We start from the raw sequence: 16847 nt of genomic DNA, 5'->3' as shown, positions 1-16847 counted from the left end.
CATAAAATAAGCCATAGCAGCATTTCTAAGCATTTGAGAAATATAAACCGTACCCCGAAAATAAGCCATAGTGATAGGCGCTGTGTGGAAGAGAGCACTGAGCTCCCCGAGTCAGCAGCAGCAACGCCGGCCGCAGCAGTGTTTGCTGAGTCCTTTCTTGCTTTTGGGACTTGGTTACTGTGCTGGCTTGGGATGGTGTGTGTGCAATTGCTGTTGCTGCTTCGTGTTTTTCAGCTGGATTCTCTGGGTTCTAAGCACTTTCCCCCGTTTGTTTGCGAAGCAGCACTCGGCTGCAGCCCCTGCCTCTCCCGGCGGCTGCATCGATCCCCAGGAGGCTGCATTTGATCGCTATCTCCTTTTCTATTTCTTTTGTCTTTGAGCACCCGGCCCCGCCCCCTCTCCCCTTCGTGGAATGAAGAACGGAGTTTTAGCAGCATTTCCTCATTATAAAAAAAAGGTCAGGAACTTTTACTTTAACCTCAAAAATGGGATATTTCCTCTCTCTAAAAACAACTCTGACCTGAACACCAATAAAACAGGGGTAGATCACCTCCAGTTTATAAATCCGCAAGTAGATCGCAGTCTCCTGGAAGTTGGGCTCTATACTTTGGCTGATTGCAAGCCTTTGCATCTTTAAAAAACAAAAACCATGCGCTTCTCAGTCTTAATTTTCCTTTAATTCATCCCCCTATACCCTCCTCCAACCATTGCCTCCTTCCATTCCTTACCCCCCTCCCTCTCTCCCCACTTCCCTCACTCCTGTGCGATCTCATTGCTTTTTCTGTTGTGTTGTCTATTTTATATTTAATATTATTACCCTTTATGATATTTTTTCCCTTGCGATAATTATTTATTTTTTATCTTTAACTAACTTTCCTTTCCATATTTTTCCATATATAACTCAACACTTTCCCATTCCTTCTTAACTCTTTGGATAGAGTGCCCCCCCCATTATTGTTGTTAATTTTACAATTCCTGGATTTTTTATGGAACCGAACAGTTTGGGTGCTTCAGAATGTGCCTTCTGTTGCTACAGGGCTATGGGGCTTCACTATTTGACCCCCCCCCCAGGTTGGGATTTTTAAAGTAGTTCTGTGGGTCCCAGGGCGCAGAATCACCCCCGATCCTTTCTTTTGTCTAAACAGACCTCTTCCCCCCTAACTTTGGAAGGCTGTGCTTCAAGGGTGATACCAGGGGTTTTTAAGACCTGCGCCTCTTAAGGATTGTTACGGTCCATAACTTCCATTGCTTTCTACAGGGTTGGGGGTTTAAAGCACTGCCACCACCCCCCACCCTGCAGGCGCTTGGAACTGGCAGCGCCAACAACGCGCCCAGCAGCGCGCAGAAGAGAGCACTGAGCGTCCTGAGCCAGTGGGTCCCAGTTGTACCAGCACTTTAAAAAAAAAAGACACCCCCTGAAAATAAGCCACTGTGTGTTTTTTTGAGGGAAAAAAGTTATAAGACGGTGACTTAAAAAAGGGGAAACACGGTAATTGTATATTACAGTACAACTTTGCTAGGATAAAACATACTATTTATTCCCTTTGTCTAGACTAGAGCAAAATTTTGGGCAATCCTCTCTACAGCTAGCACTGAATTTTGACATTTCCCGAAGTTGTATAACTGGCTGTGCAGCTCAATGTATCCTTTTCAACATATTCCTAAAACTGTTTCAAGATTACTACCTTTACCTAGGAAGAGTCTTTAGGCATCACAAGACAAGCATTTTATCTTGAGTGATGCTAAATACCTCGGGTTGCACAAATTTAAAGTAATAAAGCGAAGAATGTAGCTGCCTAAACTGATAGCTCTTAATCTTGAGCAAGAACAAGGAGCTATTTAGGCTAACCATTCTCCCATTCCTACAAAAAAAAAAAGTGTTTTAAGAATGATGGGCATCTGGCTTTGTACTCCAAGAAATGTTTTCAGGCTCACATATGCGATACAAAACAGGATTGAGTTGTGAATAAGTGAACACATTTCATACTTTTTTGAGCAATCTTTTATTACATAAAGTTGTCACATAATTGTATATTTGTCTACTTTGTACACAATTTTTATTCAGTCTTGCACACAATGGCTTCTGCATGTCCTAGTGATAGCAAGCACCAATAAAAGTTGATTTTAACAGAACTGCAAGTGCTTGAACTGTTTAGAGCACAGCATTAGTACACGGATCTTCCACCCAGTATCAGGAATGTACAAATGTCTTTATTCAAAGTACAAAATAAATTATCTGTAGGCATGGATAATGACTGTAAACGATTATGCATGTCTAAACTGAAATCCAGTAACTAATGTTACAGTGATTCTTCAAACACCGGCCCTTCTGCAGTCACTATCCATCCTGTTTCACCCTGACCTGAAGTTTTACTCAAAACTGTCAAGTCCCTCACTGTAGTTCCACGTTGGGACATCCCTGTAGCTGAGCATTAGAACATGCCACCTCCCATGCCGCCACCCCCCATGCCTCCCATGGCAACTTCCTTCTCCTCTTTAGGAAGTTCAGTCACTACTGCTTCAGCTGTAGACAGAAGGGAAGCAACACCTGCTGCATCCATCAAGGCTGTCCTTACAACCTAAAAAAAGAAGTTTAAGATAGATTTCAGTGAAACACTTGTACAGCTCATTACATATTGTGTTTAGATGATAGGCCTGTTGGGAAATAAGAGAACTTACCTTCGTTGGATCAATGATGCCTTTCTCTACCATGTTTACGAACTCGCCAAGCATGGCATCATAGCCAATATCGGCTCCGCTTTGCATGATTTTCTCAACTATCAGCGATCCTTCAACACCTGCATTCTTGGCAATAGTCATTGCTGGAATTTTCAGTGTTCTCTTGATAATTTCAATACCTTAAAGGAAAAGGTAAATTGATGTTAGCAGAAACTAGTCTAGGCAACATAATGGGTACATTTGAAATCCCATTACCAGCAAGGGAGCCAACAAAGATAGCAACCCTCTCTACTCTGCACATATGCTTGCCAGAAGACTTCAAGAACAAGCAGACCTTTTGCCCTTTCAAAAATCTTAACACCTCCCACATCTGGGTTGGCGAAACATTTGGCCCGCACAACCTTTTGGACATATGCCAGTGATGGACAGAGCAGTAAATAAAATTGTTATCTAATGGGAGGCCAGTTTAAACGTGCGCATGCGCACACCCACCCACCCACTTATTTTCTATCCAGGCAAGCAAGAGGCATCCTTAAATATTCAGCCCCTGAGCCTGAGGTTCCCAGTCCTTGCTCCAAGGGATGATGACCTTGGGGGCATCCAGATATTGGGACTCCCAACACCCACCAACATAGCCAATAGGAGCCATTCAAAGACAGGTTAACCAAAGGAGTTTCCTGCCCACCCAACTGTCTGGACCCCACAAGAAAGGCTGATAAATGCTCCAAGGAACCAAGATTTCTATGCAAGGGTCTACTGAGGTAGGGAGATGGTGCTGGGGAACCTCACGTTAGCTTGATCCAAGCCCTTAACTGTTACTTTCACTTCTATAAAGCATGTGTAATGCACCTACCAATTTTCTGATCCTCATTGGCTGGAGTCAAAGTATCTAGTGCTGGAATGCACCGAAGCAACGCACATCCGCCTCCTAGAACGATGCCTTCCTCTACAGCAGCACGAGTGGCATTGAGGGCATCCGTGACTCTGTCCTTCTTCTCATTCACCTCAACGTCACTCGTTCCTCCAACCTAAGAAAAAGTCTTATTTTAGACTGCTGTTCCAAGCTCTAATTTGAAAGTTATTTCACAAAGATAGCTCTATAGCAGTAAAAAGTGAATTATCTATCGCCTTCCCTAGGTAAAACTGGGCTAAAAAAACTCTCCTTTTGGCCAGGCTAGCTGGGGCTGATGCGGGTCAGACTCTACCATCATGTGGAGGGCCACTGGCTTCCTATTCTCACTTTATAGCCTAGAGAGAGCTACTTGCACCTGCAGGAAAAAAGGCTGCTATTATGCAGCGATCTACTTTTGGTGAATGTCACTGTGGTGTTCATCTTTTAGTTGGCAGATATAGGACTTTTTCTTTCATAATATTGTGGGGTGAGCATTTAGTAAATAAAATAAAAATACTGTATTACAAATTAAAACATCTAAAGTATATTATTTTAAAACTGTAAATGGCTTAGTTTTATGTATGTGTAATTTTTGTTTTTTCATTATTGTAAATTGCCCTGTGATCCTTGAATGAAGGGCGGTACAGTTGTACCTTGGTTGTCAAATGCCCTGGAATTCGGACGCTTTGGCTCCCGAATGCCGCAAACCCAGAAGTGATAATAAATAAATAATACACACTCACCTTTAGTACAGCTACTCCATCAGAAAGTTTGGCCAGGCGTTCATTCAATTTCTCCTTCTCGTATTCACTTGTTGTAACCTCCAGTTGTTCAACTATTTCCTGAATGCGCTTTTCAATTTGTACTTTGTCACCCTTCCCTTTAAGTAGCAAACAGTCATCTTTTGTCACAATGACTTCTCCAACTTTACCAAAGTCATGAGGTTGAATGTCTTCTACATTTATGGTCAAGCCTTCTTCCCCAAACACCTGAAACAGATTAATATTAAATACTTAAAAGCCCATGGCTTTTTTCAAATTACTGATCAGCTGGTTTCATTCAGACAGCTTCATTGGAAATGCAATCCTAAACACCCTTACTAGAGAAAGCCCCACTAAATTCAGTGAATGGGCTTATCAACACGCTTAATTCTTCACCTAGATTTTCCGTACTTGTAATTTCAAGTGACCTAAGTAACAGCTTCCTGGACGTTTGCAAAAATTGTTTTATTTATTTTATTTACTTCTACGTTTATACCCCACCTTTCCTTCAAGGAGCTCAACACTGCATACAAAGCTCTTGCTCTCAGCATTTTATCCCCACAACCACCTTGACGTAGGTTAGACTGAGAGACAGCAAGTGGTTCAAGGTCCATGGCTGAATGGGATTTGGACTCACAACCAGGGTTTAACCACTACAAATGTCTCACATTCTGAATTGATTTCTTAATCCACAGCGCTTACACTGGCAATGTTATCCATTTTCTAAGCAAATATTTTATGACTGGAAAGCAGGGCTATGTTCAGCACTGAACTACCAATGATGTATGCAACAGTAAACAGGGCATATAGCAGGGCTTAGGCCTGGGCTCAGCTGATCAGCGTGTGGTGCTTTCTTTAAACTGTGCTCTCAGTTGTAGAGCACGTTTTGTGTGCAAAAGGTGCCAGGTTCAACTCTTGACATCTTTAGGCAAAAATGGGAATGATTCCTGCCTGAACCCCAGGAAAACATCTGCCAAACATCTGTTGATTGTACTGAGCTAGATCATAATCTTCAGCTGACAGGTGAGGACTCTCTACTGCACAGGTGGAGAACCTATGACCCTTCAGACATTGGGACAACAGCTCCCATTAATCTCAGCCAATAGTCAAGGATTATCCAGATTCCCCACCACCGCAACAAGTCACAGCCCAAGCAAAGTTGGGCTCAAGGTTGGTTAGGGTTCTTAAGAAGAGGAAGACTACTGAGTTAGGTGGCACAATGGCCTGCGTTTGTATAAAGTTCCCATGTTCCTATGGCAATCTGAATTAACACCCAACATCTTTTGTTTAAAAAGTACATATAATCCATGACGGCTCTGCAAGGAATTGGTAAATGCTAATTATTTCATGCTAATTATTTAGTGTTAGCACTTAAGATACATATTAACATTTACTTACAGCGCCACCGGTAGCAATTGCCATATCTTTAAGCTGATTTTTTCTATTGTCACCAAAACCGGGTGCTTTCACAGCAACAACCTGAAGGCCAACCTTCAGTCTGAAAAAAGGAGAGAAATTCAGCACTCAAGAGTTCTTAGTTGTTTGCATCTGTAATGGTTTTGTTGCAGCTACTATCAAGTAGGGACACCCAAGTGCATGCTTGTCTTTAAAGGTTTTATTGTGCATAGTATTTACAGTGCAGAGATAGCAGAAAACATGACCTCCTAGTCACTTGCAGAATCTGGGAGTGGACGTTTCCTGTTGCATGATCAGCATAAGAGTTTGGGCACCCAGAAACGCCTCCTCCCAACCTTACGTTTAGTGGTGCACCTTAATTCGGGTGCCGGAAGGGGCTGTCTGTTCCCCTCCACCTCTTGGTCAAGGGGAGAGCAAAGGCTCTCCAACATCACTGAGCCTTTCCTCCTCCATACCGCTAACACCGCTAACTTCCTCATTCCCCCCACCTGACCACTGCTGTTGCTCTCACTGGGCGAAGAGCTGGTCAACAGGACGGGGAGGAGGTTCCCTGTAGGAAGGTCCCCAGACAACATCTTTATTACGAAATGGTACAATGTTCTGGTACAATAAGGCTCTCTATAGTTGACAATACTGAAAACTCAACCTAAAAAATCAATGAAAGTGATCTACTACTCCTCATTTGTTTGTTTATTTGTCAGAATTTAAATTTGTTATCATATTAAAGACTGAAGACTACTGATGAACATCTCCCCCCCCCCGTTTAAGCCCACTAGATCTGCAATGTTAAGTATTCTTTTATCGAAGTCCTATTTCAATCAATAAGGCTTATTTATTTCCATTATGATCTGGCCATAAAGTGTACAATTTCTTGGACCAGACAATACCTGGAAAAAGAAAATGTTTAGAGAGGATTTTTGTCCTTCCCTGCAACAGCTAGACAGCCCTTTCTGGAGCAAGATTACTAAGAAAGATCAACTGGATTAAACTCGAATGTTAAAAATCAAGATAGAGACTTGTTCAACACCTACCTGTTTAATACAAGGGTACTGAGGGCCTCTCCATCAACATCTTCAGCAATAATAACTAAAGGCTTACGGTGATTATTGGCAATTTCAAGAGCTGGTACTATGGACTGAACACTAGAAATCTTCTTTTCACTGATTAACACGTAAGCATCTTGGTATTCACATTTCTGTCCTACAGATGAAAGCAACATTATTGAAATAAAATACAAAGTATTCTCTCAAGAGAGAGTGACTATAAACATTCCAAAGTTTCTAATCCTTTCAGAGCCATTACGCAGCCACCTTATTTGAAACACTTCAAAAAACATGTCCAATTACAGCAGACTTTCAATGGTCTCTAACATACAACAGTGTTTCTGTGTGCTGCTCGCAAAATTGAATTTTAAGATTAAGATAGTATACTCTGGTGTAATGCTAGTTTGTTTACCTAAAACCAGTAACATATTTCAGTTTAATTCAGGGATGGGCAGAAGAAGGATCAGGATCTACTGGTAGATCTCTCTGTGATCTGCAGCAGATAAAAGATTTCTCACTTCCAAATTTTTAACAATGGTGTAATGGTAAAAACAAAACAAGCCTTTTCAACTTCCTTGTAAATTAGACTGCTTGAAGAAAGTTGAAATAAAGGAAGCTTCGGACAAATATAATTTGTTACTTGTGGGAAAGATTAAAGCTGAATTCTATTTTTTGTCATTTAGTAGCAATCTTTTTTTCCTGTACCCAAAATTTCCTCCTCACTTACAAGTAAGCAAATAAAATGCAAGTATGAGAGTTCCAGCACCTATAATTTGTGAGGCAGCTTCATCAGCAACAGCATGCAAAAGGGCAAATGTGTTACGTACCTAAGGTATTCCATCAAGAACCACAAGAGGTTCATTAAGGTTTGGATAGTGAGATTAAGTTCCTATTCCTAACAAGTGGTGTGGGGAGCTCATCTTTCCCTGCGTGTTTATCCATATGTACAAACCACATCACATGCCAAAAAAGCTGGCACGACAGATCTAATTCTGTAAATTAGGGAGTGGGTTCTAATATTTGCAGACACCTCTATTTTGATGCAAAAAGGAACACATTACTAAGATTTTTTCCTTTAAATTGTGTTTCATCTATTCCAACAGAACCAAGCTGTTAAGGCAAACGAGCAGCGCGAGTCTTGTGCTCTAACTTACCTTTGGCTGTATTAATGAAGTAGGGAGAGATGTAGCCTCTATCAAACTTCATGCCTTCAATAATTTCTAACTCATCATTCAAAGTTTTTCCATCCTGTTTTTTTTTTAAAAAAGGTCATAGAAATTAGCCACACCCTGTGCGCACAACCCATCTCAGAACAAGCAGCTTCATTTTCAGTTTTAGATCTTTGGCTCCCCCATAATGGTGCACTTTTTCTACAATGATGAGGCCTTTTCATCAACAACAAGCTAGTATCCTATTTTGGCATACAATAAGTAGACACCTTACTAGAGTTACCCTTACCTTAACTGTGATAACACCTTTCCGTCCAACTTTTTTCATGGCATCAGAGATTATGTTGCCAATTTCCTTGTCGCCATTTGCGGATATTGTAGCAACCTGTCCAGGAAAAAAAAAAGTCTGTACAAACTAGCTACAAATACCACCTTTTTTTAAAAAAGCTGCTGGGGTATCAAAAGCATAGTCAGAGGCATTACAACCCAAATTTAAGGAATAGTGCCTATTTTCTCACAGATACGTTTTCTCACAGATACGTACAATATTGTTAAAGGAGTGAAATATTACATTTAGCAAGCCCTCTTAAATGGTGCACCCACACGATATACAAGTAGCAGGAAGAAGGAAGATAGCATTTACTTGAGCAATTTCTTCTGGAGTTGTGACTGGTTTGGACAACTTCTTCAATTCCTCAATTACAGCATCTACAGCGAGCATCACCCCTGAGGGAACACAGTACAGATATGCAATTAAACAATCTACATAGTCAAAAGCTAATAAAACTTAACCATTGTACTATGCTCCAAGAGCTACAAAAGGCTATAAATTATCATACAATGACATTATCCCTGACTGCTGGGATGCAAAGTTATCGCATTAAACACCAGAAAGAGATGGGAGGGAAAGATGAAGATGTGATCTACTGCCTCCTATCCTGCCATGCAGTCAGCCCTCCAGGGTCTTAATCCTCAACACACTTGTGCATGCTTTTAAAGACGACCACAAAAGCATTTTATGTGCCTCTTTTATAAAAGACTGATAAAGGCTCAGGTACCATTACACTTGGTAAACAACACATAACGTAAGTTGCCGCCAGAAACAATATACAGTGGTGCCTCGCTAGACGAATTTAATTCGTTCCACGGGTCTTTTCTTATAACGAAAAATTAGTCTAGCGAATCCCATAGGAATGCATTGTGGGTTTTTTTGCCCATAGGAACGCATTAATTGAATTTCAATGCATTCCTATGGGAAACCGCGATTCGCTAGACAAATTTTTCCTAAAATGAATTCGTCTAGCAAGGCAACCTCCACTCGAAAAATCCTTTCGTTAAGCGGAAATTTCGTTAAGCAGGGCATTCGTTAAGCGAGGCACCACTGTACAAAAATTCACTCACCGATATGCTTTTAACAGGGATCACAATCTATATATATAAAAAATGTAAACTGGGCATGGTGGGTATGTCTCTACTTTTCTCCGAAACCACTTGACCGATTGTGTTCAAATTTGGACACAACATCCCATGCGAATATGCGAGTGACCATATAAAGTTCGCGTGTACCAGGGGTCCCTAAACTAAGGCCTGGGGGCCGGATGCGACCCAATCGCCTTTTAAATCCGGCCCGCGGACGCTCCGGGAAACAGCATGTTTTTACATGAGTAGAATGTGTCCTTTTATTTAAAATGCATCTCTGGGTTATAGGTGGGGCATAGGAATTATTTCCCCCCCCAAAATATAGTCCGCCCCCCACAAGGTCTGAGGGACACGGCTGAAAAAGGTTGCTCTTCCCTGGCGTAGACAGATGTCACACCTACGCCAGATAAAAACCCCAAAACAACTCACCCTCCAGAACTCACAACTCACCCTAAAGTGCATGCTGCTAAATAGAACCCAATGTCTCCAAGGGCAGGGCAAGAGCTTGACGTCAGCAACCAACATGCTGAAACCGCCACAACGGCCATTACTGCACAAAGGGCGACGCCGGGATCCTACCCCTAGACACCAGCACCCCACCGTCAAAAGCAACCCCCCTCCCCGCCATGCCGCTCCGAAAACCACACTGCGCCCCACCGTTACGCAGATGACACCAACAGCATCTGAAACAGGCCAGACCCCGGGGTGGGGGGAGGAGGGGTCAGGACAGGGTGGGGGAAATCACAGGGATGACCCGGGGTGGGGCGCAGGGATAGTTCATGGGTCGGGACGGGACAAGGGATGGGCCGAGGGAGGGGGGGAAGAAGGCCCCAGGTACCTCATGGGTTGGGACAGCCTCGGGGGACTCATAGGGATGGCCCACACTGAAGGTGAGGGGAGTTTGAAGGGGAACTCTGAGGGTCCATTTAACAGACTGAGCCACAGCAACACGTGGCTGGGCCAGCTAGTATACTATATGACCAGAAAATTAGACACCCCGCTTCCCATTTTCTTTTCCACCAAAGTAGCACCTTCTCATGTTTCTGCAATATTGGTACACAATATTTTAAACACAATTTGAAAACAAGTTCCAAGATAAACAAGGAAGATAACTAGAGGAAGTAGCAGGTGTGAGCCAATGTTATTCACATCGTTACCTCTCCTGATCTCCACTGGATTTGCTCCTTTACTGATCATTTCAAACCCCTCTCTGGCAATCGAACGTGCCAGTACTGTTGCGGTTGTAGTACCATCTCCCGCCTCTTCATTGGTATTGTTGGCAACATCTTGAACTAACTTGGCTCCAATGTTTTTGTACTTGTCCTTCAAGTCAATTGACTTGGCTACTGTCACGCCATCTTTCGTCACCTTAGGGCTTCCCCAGCTCTGTTCAATAATTACTGTTCTCCCCTGTAAAAGCATGACATACACACACACAAAAATGAAACACTGGATTACTAAGGTAATTTCTTCTTGAGGCTGGAAGCCGCAACACTTTCCAGGAAGGCAGGTATGCACTCTCCCTAATACAATGCACATTGCCTCCAACAATGTCTTGCATAGATTTCAACAGTGCAAGAGACTCCCTTGAAAGATGGTGGACTCCCCAACCTTGAAGATTTTTAAGCAGAGGTTGGGTGGCCATCTGTCATGGATGCTTCAGCTGAGATTTCTGCATAGCAGGGGTTGGACTAGAGGACCCTCTGGACCCCTTCCAACTCTACAATGTCATGATTATAGAAGTAGATTAGGAGAGCCTGCTGGATGAGGTCAACAGCCCATCTAGCCAAGCATCCTGTTCCCCCAGCAGCCAACCAGTTGCCTGTGGAAGGCCCATAAGAATCTGAGCACAAGACTCCGGGATCGGAGTGAAGCAGCAATGGAAGAAGATTGGAAGCAATTTAAAATTTATTTAAAGAATAAGCATATAATTGACTAGAATTAGTGGGAGTGAGGGAGATAAAATAGAGGTTGTAGTTAATACAATGGTGTGAAATAGGTATTGTTAGAAGTTAATGATAATTTAATTAAGAAGTAAGATATAGATAGAATATAAAAGGATAAGATGTAAAAGATAGAGAAGTAAGGCAGTATTAAATTAATAATTAGAAATTATATAAGATTTAGAGTTTAGATGATATGTAAAGAATCGCAGGAGGAGGAATGAGGAAGCCAATAGATTAGAAATAAGGGTTATAAGTTAGAATTTTTGTTTTTATATTTTTTGTATTTTTGTATGTTTTTGTTGTTTGAAAATCTTTAATACATTAAAAAAAGCAAGCATCTGAGCACAAGAGTACTTCCCCTTCCTGTTGTTTGCGGCAACTGGTATTTGGAAGTGTTATGACCTCCAGCTGTGGTAGCAAAGCAGAGCCATTGTGGGTAGCAGCCATTAATAGCCTTCTTCCCCCATGAATTTGTCCACCCCTCTTTTAAAGCCATCTAAATTGGTGGTCATCACTGCTTCCTGTGGCAGCAAGTTCCAATAGTTTAATAGTGTTGTCTGGCTTGCAGTACTGATGCACAAGCTGGCTTTGGCTAACATTTACAGGCTTTACCACCAGCATATAATCCCTTATTGTGGGACACGGGTGGCGCTGTGGGTTCAACCAGAGCCTAGGGCTTGCCGATCAGAAGGTTGGCGGTTCGAATCCCTGCAACGGGGTGGGCTCCTGTTGCTCGGTCCCAGCTCCTGCCAACCTAGCAGTTTGAAAGCACGTCAAAGTGCAAGTAGATAAATAGGTACCACTACAGCGGGAAGGTAAATGGTGTTTCAGTGTGCTGCCCTGGTTTGCCAGAAGCGGCTTTGTCATGCTGGCCACATGACCTGGAAGCTGTACACCAGCTCCCTCGGCCAATAATGCGAGATGAGCGCTGCAACCCCAGAGTCGGTCACGACTGGACCTAATGGTCAGGAGTGCCTTTACCTTTATAAACCCTTACAGAGCTATGTCAATATGCTTGATGTACACATGGAACCAATGCTTACAACTCTGAATTTCAGGTTTTACAGACAAAAATAAATAAATACTATTTTTAGCAGGCATTCAACTAATGTGTCCCTTCATCACAAGTATTTACACTTGCACAATGGAACTCCCCCCCCCAAAAAAATCTGTTTTAGGGGCTCCCTCTATCTTTTAGAACAGATATGGGGATAGCTAGTGCTCATGTGAGTGGGACAGACATTCTTCTACATAAACACAATTTTTTGCTCTAACAGGACCCTTGTAAAACTTCACTGTATGATATTTATTTATGGGACACCTGTCAAGCTACTAATCATTCTGAGTGCTCACGGGTTGCAGAACACTGAGCGTAGACGTAGCTTGTTCCTCTCTGCCACCTACTGACACAACCATAGCACATCAGCCATGGCTGCAACGCCTATAGGGGCATATGTTGTGGGATTTATATAGCAATATATAATATTTATTTATCCGTACACATGGTGCATTTGGAACAACCCATGAATGTTGGAGGGGAGCAGCAGCAATATCTCATGTAAGGAAGTGTGGGCACAGATAATGTGAATAAAAAGCAATTGTTCCATTTAAACTGCTGGTATAGATAGATAATACAAAATGTAAATTAATTGTCCATTACTGTGTGGCTTTTAAACCTAAACACTGTTGTTCTTGTACCTTGTTTTACTTTTTCTAAGAATTTGTCTGCAAATCACCTTGATATTTACCAGATTAAATTCCAATAAGCCTTGGTAACCAGCCAAACTTTCTGCCTACTGCTGGCAATGCCACTCTTTGAGGAATAAGGTCTTCCTTGACTAAGGTATCGTATGGCACAGTTGGGCTGTGGGAAACTTTCTAACTTCGAACCGAGCCGAAAAGCTCACCAAGGAAATACCACCAGTTTTTTCCTGAGCCTCTCAGTTCATTGTGAGGGCAAGGATAGTGACTGTCCACAGTACTGTTGAGACTTTTGCTCACTTTAAGCACATTTTTACCAGTGATGAGCACATATATGGACTGCTACAAGTGGACAATGGTGCGCCTACAAAAGAGCAGAGGAATGTGTTACACAGGTGTAGGAAACTAAAGTAGGGAGCAGGAGAGGCAGGAAGAGCATGTGACTGAAGAGCAGTGAGTGTTTGCAATGAAGACGGACAGCGCTTTGGGACTGTTAATGGTTAACGGAGATCCTTCACGTATTACTAAAGATTCATGTTGGTAGCATATTGCAAGGTTCCCTCTAGATTACTTAGTGAGACTCCCTGCTGCTGCTTCCCCTGGCTGGCCTTAGAAGCCCAAAAGAATTTCAGATGAAGGCCACCTTGTGTACACACCTCTTGGTGCCCCTTGTCCTGCCTGAAGGTCTAGCCACCATTAAGGCAAAAAAGGAGATCAAGTGAGTGATGCAGTCTGCCTTATATGGCAATCCTAGCCCCTCTCAAACTAGCTATATATATGCAGCTGCCATGTAGACTTGAAACCTTTGACAAGTTTAGCTCAAAGGAATAACAAAGTGAGAGAATGCATGAAAGAACATGTCCCAGCTATTTCATTCATCTACTTGCCAGGCAACAGATTCTAATTTGTGTCAAGTATGTATGCCAGTGGCAATAAATTTACAGGAATGCTCTAGCAAACTATTTTAAAGAGGACCCAAAAGACGAGGTCCAGTCAAAGTGAAGCACTTTTAAACCTCGATTCCATTGGAAGGTATTTAAGCGCATGCTCACTTCTCTCACGGAAAAACCAGTCAGACCCCAAAGCTCTTAATTTTGACTGGATTGTACCCGAAGCATGTAGGATATATTTTGGACTTTGCTCATCCCTTCAACACAAGCTTCCGCATAATAGCAAGTAAAGCCATTTCAGTACCTTTGGTCCCAAGGTCACGGCCACAGCATCAGCGAGAAGGTCGACACCCTGCAGCATAAGAGCTCTAGCATCTGCTCCAAATTTAACTTCTTTTGCATAGGATCTGGTAAGGTGCGGGGCCAGTGCTCTGGACACTGGCCTTATCTGACGCAGCACTGTTGGTAAACGGAGCATTTCTACAAACGAATGAAATTTTAAAAGAAATCAGTGCCAAAACAACCACTGCTTTAACTGACATTCAATGACTGTAGCCATGAGCTCAGTTGCTACCATTGCTTGAAGTTGCACAAAGTGGCTTAAGTAGTCTGAATGCAAACACTGCCTTTTGAAAAATGGCAACTGAATTACAGGGCCATGCATGACCGGCAACAGCCATAAGAATCAGAGTTGGAAGGGACCCCTTGGATCATCTAGTCCAAACCCCTGCAATGCAGCAATATGTATTCATAAGCGTTGTTCATTTGAAGATCCAACAGGTGGCACAATGACTGTTAACCAGAAGGTGTCAAGCCCACCTAGGGACAGCTGTGGGCAGGATTACTGCTTGCAGGGGGTTGGACTAGATGACCCTCGGGGTTCCTCCCAACTCTAAAGTTCTATTATGTTATGTACTAACCCCAATTGACCCTGTACACTAGCATAGAACACTTAAGGCCCTCCATATATTGCTGGACTATTTTACTTTTAGAAGACAACTGAAGGCGGCCCTGTTTAGGGAAGTTTTTAATGTTTAATGCTGTACGGTTTTAGTATTCGGTTGGAAGCTGCCCAGAGTGGCTGGGGAAACCCAGTCAGATGGGCGGGGTATAAATAATAAATTATTATTATTATTATATGGACTACTGCTTCTTAACTACTGCCCATGCTGGCTGCAGTCAATGAATGTTAGGAGCATAATAAAAGGAAACCAGGTTTCACAATCCTGGCATACATATTTATGCTAAGGGGAAAAATATTACATAACTTCAGCACTGATTTCATTTCAACAGAGTGCATGTGCGTTTTAACACATGTACACATGACCAGAACTACTGAGCCAATGCTTGTTTAATGGGGCATATCTAGATAGCTTAGCTGGTTATGAAAATGCCAAGCTTGCAGGTCTGATCCCCATATAGAACAGCTGCATATCCCCGGTTTTTTTAAAGGGCATTAGTCTAGATGACCCACAGGAACCCTTCCAACTCCACGGTTCCAAAAATCAGAATGGATATCCTATTGATTCCAATTAGTTACCTTGAGGTTAAGTTTCAATGCAATGGAGCTGAGGGAACTACTGGACTAACCAAATACCAGGAATAATTGATAGGAAAACTGCTCAGGTCATCAAAGAAATCCCAATGAAAGAAAACGGGGAGGTGGGGTGGGATGGAATGGGTGGGAGAGAGTAAAGAGGCCTCGGGAGGAGAAAACAGGGAAGAAGAAAGTTCAATGAACAAGCCTAGCGTATCCTTTGCCCCCCACACGTGCTCATTCCTACCATCAGGTCGGCACCCAAGGTCATGCGGACCCACGCCTCCCCCTGCCGCCAGGATGGTAGCGCTGCAATGCAAGGGGCTGACTTTGGCCCACCTTTCCCCCTAGGGCGGAAGTGGGGGTGGGAAAGAGAGGGGAGAAGCCCCACCTTTAACGTGGAGGAAAAAACAGGGAAAGGTCTCCTTCAGCAGCAGCCTCACCAGGGAAGTCGCAGAGGGGCGCCAGAGCACGTGCCTCAATCCCAAGCAGCCTCTGCCCGCCTCCCCACACAAAAAAGGGCCAGGCGATCACGAGAGCCTCGCAGGGTTGTAAATTGGGGGGGGGGGTCAGCCTAAGCGGAAGCCGTCAAAGCGGGGATCGGACCTCGGCATGGAAAACTCGCAGGTCCCGCCGCCCCACCTCCCAACACACGTGTGTTGCGGAGCTAACCGCATTCACGCGACAAGGGAGCGGCGAGAATAAAGGAGCTCGGCCTGAAGGAGAGGCTTGGCGTGGCTTCTGCAAAGGCCGCTTCTTCCCCCTGATAAATGGGCTCTTCCTAGCCCCTCTCCCGCTACCCCCGCCACGTCTCTATAAAATGAAGGACTGATACACGCGTCGCCGCTGCGCCATAAGGAGTTCCCTGATCCCATCTACCCTTTCCCCAATGGGGACTAAACCACCTTGTGCGGCGGCGAGGGGGGTGGTCAGGAGACCATGCGGGAATGAAAAAACCGTTTTCCTGCACAGGACCCTCCCCGCTCCGATTGGTCATTCTCTTCCTTTCCTCCCCCCCCCCGCCCCCGCTTACTCTTTGGCGGGCGAGGCGGCTCTGCGCTGGAAGCGGTTGCAGGACGAACGCAGCGGGCTCAGCTCGGACCGCACGCGCACAGCCTGAAAAGCAGCGCGGCTCTCTCGCGTCTCTCCTCCGCCGTCGCCGCCCCGCCTCTTCCTCCTCCCCTCTCCAGAGCCCACGTGAGAGGTTGGCGCGGGAGGGAACCCGGGAACCAGCGTGGCGGCATAACCTTCGCGCCCCGCCCAATCCTCACCTCGGGAGCAGGAAACGTCAGGCGTGGGCGAGTGGGCGGGGCTCTCTCCCGGGAGCGCTTGCGCTCTGCGATTGGACATAAAAGGCACCGCCGGCGTATTTGCCTTGCGCAGGTTCCCGGGCC

General features: G+C 44.0%; 1 protein-coding gene and 1 non-coding gene across 2 annotated transcripts; both read right to left on the bottom strand.

Annotated features, from left to right (window-relative positions):
• Positions 1 to 1984: 1984 nt before the first annotated feature.
• Positions 1985 to 16599, bottom strand: HSPD1 (heat shock protein family D (Hsp60) member 1). The gene is made up of 12 exons (XM_035136704.3): positions 16487 to 16599; positions 14221 to 14396; positions 10537 to 10789; positions 8604 to 8686; positions 8250 to 8345; positions 7946 to 8039; positions 6780 to 6948; positions 5731 to 5830; positions 4315 to 4560; positions 3533 to 3707; positions 2680 to 2858; positions 1985 to 2579 (listed from the first exon to the last, which is right to left on the bottom strand). Exons 2-12 carry the CDS (start codon positions 14392 to 14394, stop codon positions 2433 to 2435), a joined length of 1716 nt encoding a protein of 571 aa, XP_034992595.1. The 5' UTR covers positions 14395 to 14396; positions 16487 to 16599; the 3' UTR covers positions 1985 to 2432.
• On the bottom strand, positions 12646 to 12779 carry LOC118075711 (small nucleolar RNA SNORA17). The gene has a single exon (XR_004691439.1). It is a non-coding gene; the product is annotated as a small nucleolar RNA SNORA17 (small nucleolar RNA).
• Positions 16600 to 16847: the final 248 nt, after the last annotated feature.

Source organism: Zootoca vivipara, chromosome 1 (assembly GCF_965207765.1).
Source record: "Zootoca vivipara chromosome 1, rZooViv2.hap1.1, whole genome shotgun sequence".
Taxonomy (NCBI): domain Eukaryota; kingdom Metazoa; phylum Chordata; class Lepidosauria; order Squamata; family Lacertidae; genus Zootoca; species Zootoca vivipara.
Note: the sequence above shows the minus strand (reverse complement) of the source record. Positions and strands in the feature narration are given on the sequence as shown.